This window comes from Tachypleus tridentatus, chromosome 12 (assembly GCF_004210375.1).
Source record: "Tachypleus tridentatus isolate NWPU-2018 chromosome 12, ASM421037v1, whole genome shotgun sequence".
In the NCBI taxonomy this organism is placed as follows: Eukaryota; Metazoa; Arthropoda; class Merostomata; order Xiphosura; family Limulidae; genus Tachypleus; species Tachypleus tridentatus.
Genome location: NC_134836.1, coordinates 10024301 through 10043796, shown reverse-complemented (window position 1 = coordinate 10043796; position 19496 = coordinate 10024301). Strand labels below are relative to the sequence as shown.

Sequence of the window (19496 nt, the reverse complement as noted above, 5' to 3'; positions counted from 1 at the left end):
TAAGGTATTTAGCCAGGGCCCTGTCTCGTGCTTCACAAATGGAACTTCATCGGGAAAACAAATGTGATAATTCAAGACACGGGAATAAAGAAGAGATTAATTTCAACTTTAGATTGACATTCTTATAAATTACCGTCATAAAGGTCGTCAGCTTGGGTTTCCTGTATGACTTGAAAACACATATCCTGGAACTGCGGAAAAGAGTAAACAGCTCAGGGATAATTACAGCAAAAAAGAGGCACCAAATCCACGCGAGTCTCTCTTGCTCTGGGATTTTTACTTCATATTCCTTGTCTCTTTCTAGACCTGGAGAAAAATGTTTGGTAAACATACACATCTTCACACAAGGTTTTGTGCTGCTATAAAGTTATAACAGAACGTTTTAAATAACAAAGTAGTAACTATGCTACCTTCCAAAAATAAACCGAGGTGGAATCTATGAGATCATAAGTGGAAATAAAGAACACTTTTTATTATTATTATTATTTGGAGACGAGAGTTAGTCTAGGTATCAAATAATGTAATAAAAGTCGTCAATATTGATGGTAAAAATAATTTAACTATATATAATATAATAGTTTAACTTCACAATGCTCAGCCATTGCTAACGATTTCAGACGAGTAGTTGTAAAAAGAATGATTATCTATTGATCTATATTTATGTCAGTCACAATTTGCACGACATAAATTCGTTACAACGCTATTAGTGACGGATTTCATAGAAACCAAAATCATTTGGTGTATTGCCTTGGACGATACAAATTACTGAATTTATAAATAATATGGATAGCAGATTTCATTACAACATACACTTACCCGATTCTTTGTTGTTAACAGAAAATGTTCGATCCTGCCGAATATTTGAAGTGATAAATAATATAAACAACAGATTTCACGACGACGTACACTTACCCAATCCTTTTTTGCAAACTGTAAGCTTTCGATCTTGCCGAATGTGTGAAGTCATAAATAACATAGATCCCTTCGAGATGACGGCTGTTGAGATGACACAAGCGAGTGTTAAAAGGTAAACACAAACTTTTAATATTTTAAGAATGACTTCCACAACCTTGGAACTCTGGGTGAGATCATCTTCTTCAGGAGGATTTTCTACGAAAACGTCCCATCCTCTGGTTTCCTGAGAACTTCGTCTGCTACACGATAAATATAAATCATATCCATATATGTTACAAAAGTCTGATGATAAGCCTTCCAAACTTTTTTCACACTTCTGAAATGAGAATAACAGGTTATAACTGAATTTATTCATTGCTTATTCATCTGTAAAAAATATATCAAGCCGAGCATAAACCATGAAAAATGATTGAAAAAATAAGTGAAACCTCCACGTTTACCCACAACACAGACAGGGTTAATTTTTTGAAGTTGTTGTTCGTACTGAAACCTGTGAAACCTCATACTGTACGTGTCCGTTAAAGTGTTTACGTTTCAGACGTAACATAGTTCCATTAAACAAGATTCGTGTATATAGTCAGCAAGTCTACTGTTCGGAATTCTTATTTAATTTTAGAATGAATTCATTCAATAAAGTAAATATATCTTTCTACCCTTCAATCACAGATCCAGGAAAAACGTTGTCTTAAAACAAAGATCGTTATTTGCAAAATGCTTAAAACTCTTTCCCACGATACGTGAAACTTTTAATAAATTGTCTGAATTATAACTTTTGAGCTGTTTCCACATTTGTAATGTTTCTAGATACTAACGTTATCGGTACCTTTAGCTAGTCACCTGATTTGTAGCATTTCTGGTTAGTCATTGATTTGTAACACTTCTGGCCGGACACATGATTGGAAACAACAATTACGCCTAGTCACTTGTAACTCTTGTGATTATATGACTTTGGGCTCTTCTTTTAAGTTACCTGACCAGTAACACTTGTAGCTAGTTATTTATTGTGTAACACATGTACCAAATCACCGACAGTCTAACGCTTTTAGCTAGTCACCGACTGTATAACAAATGTAGCTAGTTACCGACTGTGTAACCCATGTAGCTAGTCACCGACTGTGTAACGCATGTAGCTAGTTACCGACTGTGTAACCCATGTAGCTAGTCACCGACTGTGTAACACATGTAGCTAGTTACCGACTGTCTAACACATGTAGCTAGTTACCGACTGTGTAACACATGTAGCTAGTCACCGACTGTGTAACACATGTAGCAAGTTACCGACTGTCTAACACATGTAGCTAGTTACCGACTGTGTAACAAATGTAGCAAGTTACCGACTGTCTAACACATGTAGCTAGTTACCGACTGTGTAACAAATGTAGCTAGTTACCAACTGTGTAACACATGTACCTAGTCTTGTTTGTTTGTTTTTCAATTTCGCGCAAAGCTACACAAGGGCTATCTGCACTACCGTCCCTAATTTAACAGTGTCAGACTAGAGGAAAGACAGCTAGTCATCACCACTCACCACCAACTCTTGGGCTACTCTTTTACCAACGAATAGTGGGATTGACCGTCACATTATAACGCTCCCACGTGTGAAAGGGCGAGCATGTTTGATGCGACGAGGACTCGAACCTGCGACCCTCGGATTACGAGTCGAACGCCTTAACCCACTTGGCCATGTCGGGCCTATACCTAGTCACCGACTGTGTAACACTTGTAGCTAGCCACCGAATGTGTAACACTTGTACCTAGTCACCAACCGTGTAACACTTGTACCTACGTGCCTAAATTGTGAAACTTCTAGTTGATCACGTGATGTGTTACACTTTAGCTAATTATCTGATTTTTCATAACATTTTTTCAAACAGGTTCCTGTTTTGTATCAGGTACAATAATTTTAATAGCTAGTCGTTTGATGAGTAATTTCCCTAAAAGGTGGCCGAAGACCACCTGGAGGAGTCACCTGTTTTAATATCTTGCATAATTATATAGTAGCATGTTGTCTGTCAATCAGTCAGCAGACACTAAAATGACATCACGTAAAGGATGGTTAAGTTTTTTATTTGTACAATCGTGACATCAGTAAAACGTACGCATACCATGAATCACGAGAGGAATTATAAACTCTGTGGGCTACAACACAGAATGATATATGAACTTCAAGAGAAAGAAGGAAAAAATTGTTACTCTTAATTCCGGTTTAATCTTGAACCAGAACACTTTCAAGGACACTGCAGTAGTACCTTTTGTGTTTTTAATTAGTCACCAGGTTCTAGCTAGTCATTTTATGTGTAATAAGAAGTCTAGTTAGTCACATGACGTACAATATTGTTAATCAGTCAGCTGGTTTCTTGTACTTCTGACTAGTCACTTGACTTAAGTTCCTACAGTTAGTTCAGTGATTTACTCTTATACTTTGGTAAACTTTAGATATATCTACTCTTTAATGTTAACAGTTGTTTACTGTGATTATTCCGTAAGTATGAGATGAGGTAAATCAAGATCAACACAAGTTTAAATGGATTACAACATTTGACAGAGCTGGGTTAACTTCAGTAAAACGATCTGTGTAATATTATTCCATGTTATTCGCCGTTTAAAATTGCAAAAGTATATTTTAAAGTATATTTCAAAGCAATTCAGGGAGGACTATTCAGAACTAACATCTTACAACAGGTATGTCGCCACCTTCACCTGTTAACCTCCACCCAGGAAGACGGAGATTGTCGATTGAGGTTTATTCCTCTAGATCAGTGGTTCCCAACCTTTTTTTTTTATGCCCTGCACCCCTAAAAAACTTTTATATGTTCTCGCACCCCTCACAGTAATTATTTATTTAAGAATAAAGATGAAAGTGGCCAAAACAAATGTTATCTCGCACCCTCAAGGGGTGCGAGCATCCCTGGTTGGGAACCACTGCTCTAGATCAACTAGAATCTATGGTTGTAGGATCACTTCTATTTGAACGGGGCAATAGTCTTCCTAGACGGTTTTGAGGAAGGACAGGTCATATCATGGCTTCATTTCCATCCTCAGATTGGTAGTGTAAGAAATAAACTGGGGATCAGTGGGGTAATATCGAGGGTGTGTGTGTGTGTTGTAATCTACATTCTTGGGCTAGCTTCGCGGGGGCTCTTTGTGTTACTTGGAATGTAGGACATTAATTTAAGTTCAGTTATATTTAAAAATAAGACTAGCAAACTAAACAACAATGCATATATTCACAGGAAATTCACATATAAAAATATAGGTGGTGCTCGTGTAGCAAATACGTTTACAAATAGCAGCTTCAGAGAAACTAATAAATGGATTCATAATATACGTATAAGCACTGACGAAAATGCAAACAAAAATAGTGTATGTACGAATATGTCGCATTCATAACATGTTTTTAGACTCATCTAGCCTTGAAAACTGACCTAGTACGATAAGACAGGTTTTGTTTTGTACAGTTCATATCGTGCTAGGATCTCAAGGACTACCACTTTATGAAGTCCTAGTAGATAATAAACAAATTGTGACATAGGACTAAAAATAATGGATGTAACTAAGCTGTCTGTGTATGACTCTGGTAAACTTGAGCATATTATATTCGTAAAATACTTCAAACTGGAATGCGAACGTATGTAAAAGTGTGTATTTGTGTATTGTTTCTAAAGGTGCAACAAGGGAAAGGGGGTGCCCTAGGTTAGGTGTGTCCTACTTCTAACGGAATTTCACACATGTACATTGAAGATGTGTATATGAAAGTCTCATTACCATCACTCGAGAACAGTTTAATAGTTTTAGTCTATTTGCAAAAACTTGTTTGTGTACGTGGGTTTTCCTTCTGAGCCAGAAAATACTGTTAAGCCCAATAACAACGATAAAGTAGGCTATATGAGAAACCGATAACCGCTAGCTCTAGGCAAACTTTGCTAAATCATCAATTATAGCTCCAAGAATAACCAGATCTGGAGCTTACAGTTATAGAGAAGGGGAAATAGACTGTTCCAGTCAGAGTACTAAAAGTCACGTGAAACAACTTTTACCATAACTCCACACACATTTGTTTAGTGTTAGATTTTCTTTATACTTTCCACCAGTGGAGGGTGACAGCTACTTTTATTCCATAATTTTGTCTCTTATTAAACGTCTATATACTCAACCCCGTTCGAAATGTGCCCCTTTACGATGAAAGGTTTTGATACCCTTATTAAAATTGTAAATTATCTGTCCAGCTCAAAAGGTGTTCCTTATAGGCTGAATGTTGCTCATCTACGTTTATATATTCATATTGACATTATTGTAGTTTTAAAACTTGTGGGTAAGTTGACTGGAAGTCAATGAAATTTAGTGAATTTAAATGAGTTAGCTGATCATATATATGGGTAAAATTTCTTAAAGAAATTTTCATTCATACACAAAGGTCAGAAATATAAGAAAAGGAGAAATCGAGTGTAAACTAAGTCAACCAATAGCAAATTATGCCGATATGAACACAATAAAAGAAACTGACTATAATTAATATGCAATTTTCCTCGAACACAATGATATGCGAAAAGTTTAAATTTAGTTCGTTTGACTAAATTTAGTGGTATCAGTTATAATTCACAAAACCTGAACGTAAGAACATCACTCGCTGTTGTTTAAATATTTATAGTTATGTTTTTCTGATAAAAATAATTCCAGTTCCCCTTTGTGTTTAAGCAAACAGACTTCAGACGGAAACTGTTTTACTTTTTAAAAAATCACGCCTTAGCTGCAACAGCGTCTTCTTAAAGCCAAGAATCTCGAAGAAAAAAATAGTTCTTCAACTTTGAGGATCCATCGTTATACAAAAATCAATTCATCAACTTTGAGGATCCATTATAATACGAAAAACAGTCCTTCAACTTTGAGGATCCATTATCATACAAAATACAGTTTGTCATCTTTGAAAATGCATTATCATACACATAAGCAGTTCGTCAATGTTAAAGACCCATTATCATGCAAAACACAATAACAGCAAACTGTTCATCAACTTTAAGGATCCATTATCATACAGAAAAACATTCTTCAGCCACGAACAGACATTTTATGATGCACAAATCAGTTGTTTAATTTTGAAGCCACTTCTCATAGATGAAAACAGCTCTTCAGTCTGAGGACTTACTCTCATTCACAAAAACGATTAATTTCTCCTTGGAATCTATTCCCTTCAATATGAGGATTCGTTCTCATCCAGAAAACCGATTAATTTAGCCTGAGGACCTACTCTTGTATACAAAAACAGTTTTTCAGCATAAGGGCTACTTCAAAAAACTGGTTCTTCGGACTTAATGTTCAGTCTCATGCATGAAACAATTCTTTAGTTGGGGCTCATTCTTATGTACAAAAATAATTATTCAGTTCATTCCTTTTTTGTATGTGCTACACTCTGTAGCCAAACAGTTGTCTTATCTGGCATGTATATGTAAACAAAGAAACGTCGTGGCATGTATATGTATAACAAAGAAACGTCGTCTCCATACTGATGTGCTCTGTAGCAAACAGTTGTCTTATCTGGCATGTATATGTAAACAAAGAAACAACTGACAGTTGTCTTATCTGGCATGTATATGTAAACAAAGAAACGTCGTCTCCATACTGATGTGCTACACTCTGTAGCCAAACAGTTGTCTTATCTGGCATGTATATGTAAACAAAGAAACGTCGTCTCCATACTGAACCCTTCCAAGTTTTATTAAATGTGTATTTCATTATGGATTGAATTAAAATAACCCACTAGCCGTCGAGCCAAAACATTGACACATCTACTACAATCCCATGTTACGCTTCTGTAACTGGTGTATTTATTTTTATTTATTTTCGCAGTAAGAATGAGCTAACAGCCAATTAAAATTATAAATGTTATTATAAGGCTATGCTGTCCGAGTTGAAGACAATAAACTGACTTTCTGTTTCTTAGAAACAAGTAAATTCCAAAAAACACGTACAGTTCAGCAATATGTACAAGTCTAAGGCGTCTTCAATCGAAATGCTCTAGTTCTTTTAACTGCCAGACACTTTATAACGTTTTAAAACAAACGCGCTGGTTTGGAACACCAAAACAAAACAGCGTAACTGTTATTGCAAGCTACAAATCTCGTGCAAACATATTTTCTTGTTGGAAAAGCTACATGTACAGGAAAAACGACTGGCAGTGTTGTACACCATAATAACATATTTTCACTGTCTTTACGATCATATGGTTAAAAGTACTAAAGTCAGGACAGAATTCATTATAAACTTATTTTGTTTGGCAATGAATTAAAATCACATCATCGTGAGTTAACGTGTAATATTCGACACAACTTCAGTCATTCTTCGTTCGATTATGGTGTGTTTCATATGTTTATCACGTGTTTATATCAACATTATAGCTGGTATCTAATTCGAATTAGTACGTTTTTATTGATTTGAGAAAAAGGGAACAAACTAAAGGTGGGTTTCGTTGAATTTATGGGTTAGATAGTTATCAGTTTAGTTTTAATTTAAAATATTTACAAAACTCTCACATATGTACGAGACTATAAAATGACTTGTAAAACAACTTAAACGAACTTCATTTATGAATGTCATCCCTCTGTCAACACCAGCAATGACTTTATACCTTCTATCTCTAGAATCTTCTTCAACTGCCTAAAAATGTGTTGCAGGTATTATTATTATTATTTCGTGCCTAAGTGGCCATTAAAAACGCAATTCTAACAACAGATTAGCTTAAGTAAGGGAAAGTTCCGGCATGGATAGGTGGGTTAAGACGTTTGACTCGTAATCTCAGGATCGCGGATTCGAATCCCCGTTGCACTAAACATGCTCGCCCTTTCAGCCGTGGGGCGTTATAATATTACGATCAATCCCACTATACGTTGGTAAAAAAGTAGCCCAAGAGTCGGAGGTGGGTGGTGATGACTAGCTGCCTTCCCTCTAGTCTTATACTGCTAAATTAGGGACGGCTAGCGTAGATATTTCTCGAGTAGCTTTGCGTGGAATTAAAAAACAAACAAACAAAAGGAAAAAGACGAAAAAGGTGTACACTTCTGTATCGATATAATAGTAGTGTTTATTGTATGTCCACATAACTTCACTAAAATATATTTGGAGGTTCATTAGGTACATATATGGATACATATAAATTTTCATTTTTGCGGTTTTTATGGGTGCTTTTGCATTTTTACCACTACTTCGCCTCTTCTTGATGGACTTCCATCAAATTTGAGATGAATGTGTATTGGGTCCATGTAAAGATACAAGCGAAGTTGCAGTTTCGTATTTTATGTTTTGCGGTTTTTATGGGTGTTTTTCACAATTACTTATAAGGAATGGATCTTTCATGTCCTAATATAACCTTTCATTAATCATGAATTTACATAACTTCCGTTCAAGGGACAAGTACTCCATCTAGTGTCAAAACAAAATTACAAGTATGCATATCCACGCAAAATATAGAAGTACTTGTGGGAACAAATTTTTTATTTTATTCGCACTGTGTACTCGATGGTGGATGAATCCGAAAACAACGTGTTAAATACAATCAATGACAACGTTTTCCAACATTTATACACCACAATAAGCAGGGAGAAACGTGTCCATTGAGCACTAGATCCTTCCAGGTCTTAAGACCAAATAACGACAACGATATACAGCATCAAACACTGACTACATTATGACAAAAAAAAACATAACAAAAACAAAACAATATATTCTAAAGACGGTTGATATGGGTATTAACACTTCAATTAGAGTAAAGTACAAAACACTGATTTCATCTTGTTCTACAACCTTCATACACTTACAGTAGACCAAGTGCTAATTATATTCGAGAAACTATCAGTTATATTCCTTAGAGACAATTTCCCTTACCAAATATAAACAATACTTTGTTTATGGATTCAGGAATTAATTTTTAAACAGTCAGACATCTTATGAGAATGAAAATGCATGATACCTTCCATAGGTGTTTTCATTCAGGTGAGAAGTTTGATCTAAAGAATTTTCGTCGTCTGACGATTGTGTCTTGTCCACCAGATGCTGAACTGACGGCATGGGTAGCTTTCTCACTGGAATTCTCAAAGTTGAAGCTTGGAGAGACCATTAAAAAACATCACTGAAACTGTAAACAAAGGCTCTTGTAAGATATTAAAAGACTTAATCATTGTTGAAAAATCTATTAATCAAGCTTGGTAGTAGCAATAAAATATCACTAAAAGTATGAACAAACGTTCATGCTAAAATAAAATATAAAAAAAAAATTAATCATTACTGATAAATTTAACTATTAAATTATACTTGTTCCAGTAGAGGTATATATAATCTGAAAGCAGCTGAAATGAACCAGTTACATGTAATACTTTGTCAGGCAAATCCACAAACACTGATATCATTGTTCGTTACAACAACAGGTATTCAACATTGTTACATTTGTTATATTTCTTGTAAGGTAACAACAACCAAAGAAATGTGTTCTAATTATCGAAGGAATGTATTAATCTGTGCACCTTATTAAACTCAGCATTGCCCTAAAAACTTGTTGGTCTCGACTGTAAACTCCATCAAAATACAGTGTTGTGCCGTGCATCGTGTCGAAATAAATATTACGCTGTACAGCTTAGCAAACATGAATCATATTATTATACCACAGTACGATCTTTAAGTCAGTACCACACTCTACAAACTGTAAACGCCGGAATTACGTTGTAAAGTTAAAATTACATTAAAATTCCTGTGTAAAGTCTTAAATTACGGCGCACGAGTTGTTAATACTTGGACAAGTAGTTTGACGTTCGTGGATTAGACGTTTATTCTTTCCAAATTAGATGGTATATATCTTTAAACACCAAAATATATTAAATAAATATATTATCTTTTATGACTTAATTTCTGTAGTGCATATTGGTGTATAGAAGACATTAATATTAGACATAAACGACCTTATCTCACGTTTGTTCTTTATCATACTGTTTCTAGCTTAAGCCTAAGAGCTATATGCTTGGGTTGCTGACCAGATCTGGGTACAGTATCTAGAGTATGTCTATACCTACACCACAGTCATACATGCCTCAGAAATACGGAAGTATGTTGTGGCGCATGAGAATGTTTCTGGGTTACAATTTTCCTTCCGGCATAATACAGGTCTGACAAGTTTGTTTGTTTTTTTCTCTGATCATTATGTTCTGTTTTTTACAGACTGATGAACATAAGTACAGCAATGCTTCTACGTATGTGTGAATAAAATCACCCAGTAGTTTTTTTTTGAAATTTCGCGCAAAGCTACAAGAGAGCTATCTCCGTCAGTCATCCCTAATTTAGAAGTGTAAGACTAGAGGGAAGGCAGCTAGTCATCACCGCCCACCGCCAACTCTTGGGCTACTCTTTTGCCAACTAATAGTGGGATTAACCGTCACGCTATAACGCCTCCACGGCTGAAAGAGCGAGCATGTTTGGTGCGACGGGGATTCAAACCCCCAACCCTCGGGTTACCAACCGAGTGCCTTAACTACCTGGCCATGCTTGGCCTCACCCTTTAGTTAAAAAAATAATGATCAAAACAGAGAGAAAAGGCGAGCACGCAAAGAATAATAACATAATAAACTACTACCAGTAGACTAATTTCTATATAACTGAATTAAGATGCTGGTAAAATCAGATTATGACTTTTTAGATCGAAACAAGAAACATATCCGAACTATTTGTAGTACTTTTTAATATTTCTAATACTTTTACAGGCTACGTCGTTGCGATTTTTTTTTTTTATTTAGACGTCTTTATTATTATTTTGTCAGCAGAGGAATTTTAACGTGTGGTAATGACTATAATATTTTGGACGTGCACAAACGACTTGAAAAATATAAACCTCACGTTCGACCAGAGTTGTTGTTTCTTGGTTGTTTAACAGCCAGTTAATTAGTTAATTTAGCGCAGAAAATATGGAGCTTCAGTTTTATGAAGCTGCTAGGGCGTTTGCTACTTAAGTCCATCTTGTTCAGATTGTTTGTTTTTTGAATTTCGCACAAAGCTACCCGAGAGCTATCTGTGCTAGCCGTCCCTAATTTAGCAGTGTAAGACTAGAGGGAAGGCAGCTAGTCATCACCACCCATCGCCAACTCTTGGACTACTCTCTTACCAACGAATAGTGGGATTGACCGTAACATTATAACACCCCCATGGCTGAAAGGACGAGCATGTTTGGCGCGACGTGGATGCGAACCCGCGACCCTCAGATTACGAGTCGCACGCCTTAACACGCTTGGCCATGCCGGGCCGTCCATCTTGTTCATATTGTACTTCTAGAACTTGTAACTGGAGAAATAAAGTGAACTGCACTTTGCTTTGTTTTTTAGGGACTAATCCAAAAATAACTCTAAAACAAATAGAAACCGTTACAAGAACAAGTAAAATTATAATTATTTAGACCAGAGGTCAGCAACCCTCTCGCTGTCTCATCATTGAAATAGGGATTACAATATTGCAACTTTCAGTATCTTGGGTTTTTACCGAATTGAAAAATTGTTTCTTCATGTTATTTCAGGTGTCGATCTCTGATTTATACAGATATAATAATTTTTTAGCACAAACTAAACAATAAACTAACTGTGCACTGTTTAATGTTGGGAATCGAACTCTGGACCTAAAAACTATAAGTCTGCAAATTTATCTCTGAGGTTAGACAAAAATATGAAATCTACTGAAACTATTTGTGCCATTTTGTTTTTGATTGTGAGTTTAAAATAGTAAGTTAGTAACATATAACAATACGTAGTATATTATATTGAAAAGCATCAAAAATGAACTCAGCACATCTAAAACTATCTATTTGTATTTCAGTTACAAAAATAAAATACATCTTTCATGTTTATATAAAAAGTAGCGATTCCTTTGGAACTGTTACAGGAAATGACCTTCACTGGTTAGTGCGGACTGAGAATTCGAGAGGTTTAAGTTCGCGACTCGCTATGTCGAAAGCACATTTTCTTTCCTTGTATCCACTATAATAATGACTGTTAACTCTTACTATTCGATAAACAACAATAGCTCGAGAACTGTTGATGGGTTGCTAGCTGCTTTTCTTCTAGTCTACAAGATCAGGGTTACGGATGGCTGTGCACGAATAGCTGTTGTATAGCTGTGAGCGAAATTTTGAAACAAATACACTTTTATTTTGATTTCAAAAACTGTTTAGCTTTCTGTTATTTAGTTGTTTATCGATAGTCTTTCCACACTAAAGACAATCTGAACTCTCGAAACAATAGTTTCATCACTGAAGAAGTCACAAATGGCCAGATGGTTAGGGTGTCGTACTCACAACGTGAGTGTCGCAGGTTCGAGTCCTCGATGGACCCTTTCAGCTGTGGGAGCGTTAAATTATTTCGTTAAATCCAGTTATTCATTAATAATAGAATAACCCAAGAATTGGTGGTGGTTGGTGATGATTATCTGTCTTCTCTTTAGTCCATAACTGCTAAATTAGGGACGGCCAGCGCAGATAGCCCTCCTGTAGCTTTGCGCGAAATTAAAGAAACAAACAAGCTATGAATGATGTTTCCGTTCTTAAACTATTGTTTATAAGACACATTTATTATTATTCTCATTTCTCTTGAGAACCGAAATGAAAAATATTAACAAATAAACTTGTATATCTTGACATCACAGAAACTGAATGATCAAATCAAAAGAGAAAAATGGAAAGAAGAGATACAACTATCCAATAATCCACAATCAGCAACTGTCATAATAAGTACTCTTATAGAAACTTTCGTGTATACAAAAAAATAACACGACAGAAAAAAAGCGGATGAAGAAATTATCGACTATACTTCACAAGGTTTATCCTGTGTTTTTCCATTAGGGATTATTTATTTGCTTGATTCTCACTATATTCTACTATAGCTTAGCTGTTTTGTATAATATTTTCACTGCGTTCTTCGACTGTAACCTGGAGTCATTCATTCAGATGGCAAAACTGGTCGTATTGGTTTCACAATTGTACTGAATGAGGGGTACTTTTATAGGTCAAACTCAGGTGTAAACTGACGTAGAAATCTATAAAAAAAAGAGTTGTGATTCATCGACGTTATTTATGAAGGTTTCACCATAACCGGAACAACGGAGTAGCCTTAGACACATACAATACACTCCTAGCATATGCTCATTGTTGCTTAAAAGTTAAAAAGTGCGCTTATGCAGTTTTAGAAAGGTGTCCACTGTAATTTCTTTTCAGACACACGGTGTAACTATAACTGTGTAACAGACACTAATCGGCTAAAATATCTAATAAAATCATTCTGCCAAGAAAGAAAACAAACGTTTTTGTCTTTAATTCTTAGTAGTGTCCATAGCAGTGAAGATATTATAAAGGGCAATCTTACTGAAGCTAACATCAAAATTAGATTTTGTTCTTTTCATCACAGGTATCATATCACAGATAACAATTTTAATATTTACAATGCTAGGAACAATTATTGCAGTTGTTTAACTGTCGTATTTACCTTGGAGTAACTATATTACTACATACAGAGTATAAGTGTGTACATTTAGGGATCCAAAATATTTTACTCACAAAACCCAGTAACTTCTGTTGTGAGTAGTGGTGTTAAAAATAAGTGTGTTTGTTTATGACTTTTGCACAAAGCTACACAAGGGCTATCTCCGCTAGCTGTCCCTAATCTAGCAGTATAAATAACTGAAAATAAATAACTCCTTCCAAAAAGAGACTTTTTTAAAATGTGGAACACGTATGTATATAAGAATTTAATTATCTGAAATTATAGCATATTTATTTTCAATCACTTCTCACTATATTCTACTATAGGATATTTGTTTTCCGTGACTATTTACAATATGTATATTATTCCATTATAACATATCTGTTCGGCATGATGGCGAAATTATTACTTATATATTTAAGCAATTTTTACAGCGACGGAGAGATGGCGTCATCCAGCAACTGAGTGTTTGTATTTTTTTCCTATACAAAAACCACAACGGGCTCTCTGCTGTGTCCACTGAGGGGAATCGAGCCCCTAATTTTAGCGTTGTAACTTCGAAGGCTCAAAAACTTCAGTTTATAACGAGTTATTTGTTTAAAAATTATGAACCACTTTATAATTGAATTTTCCTTTCTTTTAAGGAAGGTAAAATGCGGAATATAGGTGAGTCTAAAGTGTTAAGCTTTAGAAATGTTTATGTAACAGTCAATGTTTTAGTTATACTTTCAGTGTTTTAAACCCAAAGTTTGCTTATGTGAATTGTTGTAATATGTAGATATCGTAACTAAACCACTCTATATCTTATAAAGTGAATACGTCTTAGCCACATATATTTGTTTAATTTTAGAAGAGGTTTCTCAACTTTGTTTTAAGTTCTAGACAAAGAAGATATGCAGTCATACCTGGTCGTAAAACTAAGCCAGGTGTGTGTGTTGTCCCCCCCCTTATAAGGCTAGCACGGTCTGCGAATATCGAGGCTAGTTTTAGGGTTAATGGACTAATGGATATCTGGTTGTTAGGAACGGGTAACATGACATATGGGATGTTCTGATGGAATTAGGGTTGGTTAAACTTCTAAGAAACGTTAATACCCTCTCAAATTTTTGAACCGGAAATTGCCTTGTAGGTAGTGTGCCCGCACTTTAAATCAAATAATTCATGGTTCACTTTCCCTTGCCCCAAAAATGCGCTCCTCTTCTGGGGCTATGTGCTCATTATGAGAACAACAGTCAAATCTTACTGTTCCAATAGTGTAGCACAATAACTGGCAGTGAATGTTTTTGATTAGCTGTCTTAGCTTCTATCTATTAATTTGTATTATATTCTACGTTTGCTACTCCCTTCTAAGTGTTTGAATTTTTTCTATTATGCTGCTTGATCAATAAGGTCGTTAATAGCCTTTCCTTTCAGTATCAACTATTTAATACCTTGTCTCCCTATAGGTGTAAAATTGTACTTAGCATGTGAAAGCATACAGCAGTTTTCTTTATTGGTGTTGTGGATGATATATTCAAACCTTGATATACCTGACATGGCAGTATGATAACATGACGTAGATACTGATTACGACAGGATTATCATTACATGAAACCTTGATATACCTGAGGTAGTAGACGAGGATATTGATTAAAATTGGATCATTTGTTAGGCCAATAGTCGTTCACTGTTCTTTAAAAAGTTAACAGCATACAAGCTAAGCCCACACAAGGTACAGTAGTGGTCTGTGCAGACAGTTATCTAGAAGTTAAAAACAAAATAAGAAACGATTAAAAAGGAAGGTAGAGAATATTGTCATTGAGTTAGTCCTAATGTTGCTCTTCTAAAAGATCGTATTCCTTCCCTGCTGAGTTGGCACATAGGATCCGATGATTACTGGAACAAGCGGATAAAAGTGGTGAAACTTTCCTTCTCGACAGGATGGCAGTCCATCAAAGTTCAATCCCAGTACTCATCATACAGCTAGAAACACAGCAGAATAGCACGACACGACCCACCCTTGAATTCGCAACCAACCAACTACACATCTAAAGCGCGAACCCAGTTAGTCACGTTGTTCTGTGTTGAGCTTCGTGCATATTTTACTCGGAGTAAAAAAATTGTTCGAATTAATACAGTAAACATATATCTTTTTTATTGGTACTTCTATCATTATAGTAAAGTTGGTCGGACGTCCATGAAAATGACAGCAATTAGCTGAAGCACTTAAACTTGACCTTCTACGTTTTTATCTAGCACGTTTCAAGTTTTCCTTTCAGTTTACTCAAACCACAAGTTACACGAGCAGATACAGGTGTGACAACAGCGACGAAGGATCCTTGACATGCTGGTTCGGTGTTAAGAACATGACTGGCATTTTCAAATAGTTGCCTGACCTTATATTATTTTTACGATCCTGATAGAATAAAATTAAGATAAACAACGACAATGATCTGGTAAAATACAAAGGTAAAAACGTGTTATTATAATTCTGTACCATCAATCAATTTTCTGTTACCATCAGAATTTAGTTAAATGTTATAATTATTTTTTTAATGGACTAAGACATTGTTATGTCGATACATAACAATAGCTAGTGCTAGAAAAACTGAGATTTTTTTCTATCTAGAATAGTTATCCCAACAACAGGTTCAATACTGTTTTTAAGCACAAAGCTACACAGTAGAATACCTACGTTGTACCGATCGCGGGAACCAAACCCTTATTTTGTAAGTTATAAACCCTCACACCTACCGTTAGGCCACCGACAGACAGAATTAATTTCTCCCTTAAAATTTTGAAACAGTATCAGACTTTGATATATTTTTCCCTTTAGTACGCCTACACTATATAATTTTAACCTGCTAATTTATTTACAAAATAAAATTGGTACAGGCTACATAGACGCTTTTAATCAACGCTCTACCTCTTACTTACTTCGATTAACGGGATTAAAATTTTATTTAATAGCTACTTTTGTTACAATAAAACTAGTTGATCGTCTATGAAAATTACATTAACTAGCAAGAGTAAATAAAATTAACCTTTTTCAATTTACCGAGTACGTTTCAAGTTTTCTTTTCAGCTGACGTAACGATCAAGATGCTTTAGAAGATATGGATGTAATAACGAGAGGAATACTTTACATCGACAAGAGGTAATTCTTCAGAAAAATACTGAACTGAAATGAAGTACTGTATTCAAGTTCAGTCGAAGAAACAATAACAACATTACTTCTTATTGAAGATAATATTACCTACTAAACCTATAAAATCGAAATCAATTAAGCAAGAATATAATATTTAGAAAACATCTTCGACCATTAAATAATACTGGGTACGTAAGGCACGTAATATAGTAAAGTAAAACCATAATTATAAGACAGTAATATGGTAAAGTTAAGCCATCAGAGCAAGACACGTAATATAGTAAAGGTATGCCATAAATTAATAACCATAAAAAATTAATATGCACTAAAGAAGTAATTCGGGCTTAGTGAACTCTTAGTTTTTGTAAGATGTGTAGAAATTCTACCAGTAATAAAAAGTATAAACTTCTTTTTTATAAAATTTCTGGACATATACTCGTCGCAACCATACAAAAATATCAACTATTTGCAAACAATGACAAGTATAGCTTTTTCCCAGAGCAAATTATTCCATTTGGCACGTGTTTATCAGAATATAATTGAAGGTCATTACAGGTTTAAATATAGCATGTCAGCGGGGATTGTGTGACAAAACAACTTCGTCGTGTTCGTAACCCCTATTTATGGTCAGTATAACAATCGGGATAAATCGACTATTTATCTTTTATTTTTAAACATCATAATTTAAATGACTTTAGCACTATTTTGTAAAACAACTTTATACCTAAAACACATGCAATAGGCTAACGGCAAATAGAAACAAAGAGAACAAATATTCACGGTAACTTTTAAAACACCCAAAACAGGTTCAAACGGCCTGTTCATGGAGGACAGGTTTGTTTATCTCTCTTTTCTTGACCCTGCTCTTACTTTCGATTTTGACAACAACAAAGTCGTTATCGTAAAAAAAAAAAAAAAAAAGTCACATAGAATGAAAGACCGCTGTTACCATAGCAACCAACCCCAAAACGCCACCCGTAGAGCCTAAGTTGACAGTATGCTGTAGCCACAGAGAAACAACTCTTACAAGTGAAGACAAGGTAAAGTGGCGAAAACAGCTCCAAGTTAGGGTACTAACCATAAACATAAATTTCCCACGGCGTTTTCAAACTGCGGAGACAAAATTGTCGGCCGTCTCTCACGTCTGAGGAAAAGATTTGACCACTGATCCCCAAGTGGTGGATATAGCAATAGGGTGTTTAACCAAATCCAAATGAAGTTAAGTAAACAGTAAACACCTGCGTATTAATATTTAGAAAAAAACAGTCACAAACAATTTGATTTACTTAAATTATTAAGTCGTAGTTTGCGTTAGTACTTATTTTCACACACACAAAAAAGACTCGGTTTCTAAATATGGAATTTTACAGTTTTATAACAATACAAAAGAGAGAGAGACAAAAAAATCTTCCGATCAGTCAAATTATATCAACTAAAATACTTATACAAATATTTCTGTTTCTCAGTGCAGTTCATTAAGTTAAATTCTACTGACATTTAATAGTTTCTAAAAGCACGTCTTTATTAAGAAAATAGAGTAACGAGCTATATTTAAATATACTACACAGATCCTTGTCGTTCACACCTGTCTGTGCAAATAAATCATAATGATTGATATAATAACACAGGCAAACATATCGTGTAGAAAATTCTTCAGCTTGCGTTAATGACCAGGGACGTTTTGTTTGTTTGTTTGTTTTTGAATTTCGCACAAAGCTACTCGAGGGCTATCTGTGCTAGCCGTCCCTAATTCAGCAGTGTGAGACTAGAGGAAAGGCAGCTAGTCATCACCACCCACCGCCAACTCTTGGGCTACTCTTTTACCAACGAATAGTGGGATTGACCGTCACATTATAACGCCCCCACGGCTGAAAGGGCGAGCATGTTTGGCGCGAAGGGGCTGCGAACCCGCGACCTTCAGATTACGAATCGCACGCCTTAACACGCTTGGCCATGCCGGGCCACAACCAGGGACGTTTCTTGTTCCTTTTTTGTTTTATGTTTCACAGAGTATATTAAAATTATCTAAAAGTTCTACTTGGTTTGGTTGGTTTATTTTGTTTTGAATTTCGCGCAAAACTACAGGAGGGCTATTTGCGCTCGCCGTCCCTAATTTAGGAGTGTAAGACTAGAGGGAAGGCAACTAGTCATTGCTACCCACCGCCAACTCTAGAGCTACTCTTTTACCAAGTGGGATTGATTGACACATTATAACGCCCCCACGGCGGAAAGGGCGAGCATGTTTGATGTGATGGTGATTCGAACCCGCCACCCTCGGATTACGAGTCGAGTGCCTTAATCACCTGGCCATGCCGGGCCGTTCTACTAGGACTGTTGTTAAGAAAAGTCACTAAATTTCAGATATATAGGTCCAGCTTAAACGGATTGGTGATTTTAATTATCTTCTGATATTTCATTGGTTAACTCAACACACGTGTTTAACTTTGAAAGTTAAATCGTTTATACTTTCAAGAAACCCCATTAAAATATTATTTTACTGTCGCTTTTCAGAATATACTTTTTTGACAACTTATAACAGTTGCTCCTTCCGTTAATTTTCTACACCAACACATATATATATATAGGTTGCTTTTATGTTTGTGAGGTTAGTATTCACAAAATGTTCGGATTTTAAATTTGTTTGTTTGTTTTTGAATTTTGCACAAAGCACTCGAGGGCTATCTGTGCTAGCCGTCCCTAATTTAGCAGTGTAAGACTAGAGGGAAGGCAGCTAGTCATCGTAATCTGAGGGGCGCGGGTTCGCGCCCGAGTCGCGCCAAACATGCTCGCCCTCCCAGCCGTGGGGGCGTTATAATGTGACGGTCAATCCCACTATTCGTTGGTAAAAGAGTAGCCTCTTTTAGGTGACTAAAAGAGAAGCGCACGCCTTAACGCGCTAGGACGGATTTTAAATACAAATGAATCTGACAACAAAGGGTGTAAACAAACAGTTTAACCTG

General features: G+C 35.6%; 1 protein-coding gene across 5 annotated transcripts in view; it reads right to left on the bottom strand.

Annotated features, from left to right (window-relative positions):
• Window positions 1–19496, bottom strand: part of LOC143234238 (chitin synthase chs-2-like) — a 52609-nt gene that overhangs the window by 30176 nt on the left and 2937 nt on the right. For 3 of the 5 annotated variants that reach the window (XM_076471444.1, XM_076471447.1, XM_076471445.1), the window contains exons 2-4: window positions 8876–9040; window positions 913–1154; window positions 134–306 (exon numbers count right to left, since the gene is read on the bottom strand). In XM_076471444.1, the coding sequence (XP_076327559.1) occupies window positions 134–306; window positions 913–1154; window positions 8876–8973 (513 nt within the window). In that variant the 5' untranslated portion in view covers window positions 8974–9040. Of the gene's footprint in view, window positions 1–133; window positions 307–912; window positions 1155–8875; window positions 9041–17614; window positions 17775–19496 lie in introns of all 5 variants that reach the window. The other 2 variants (XM_076471446.1, XM_076471448.1) reach the window with 2 other exon arrangements.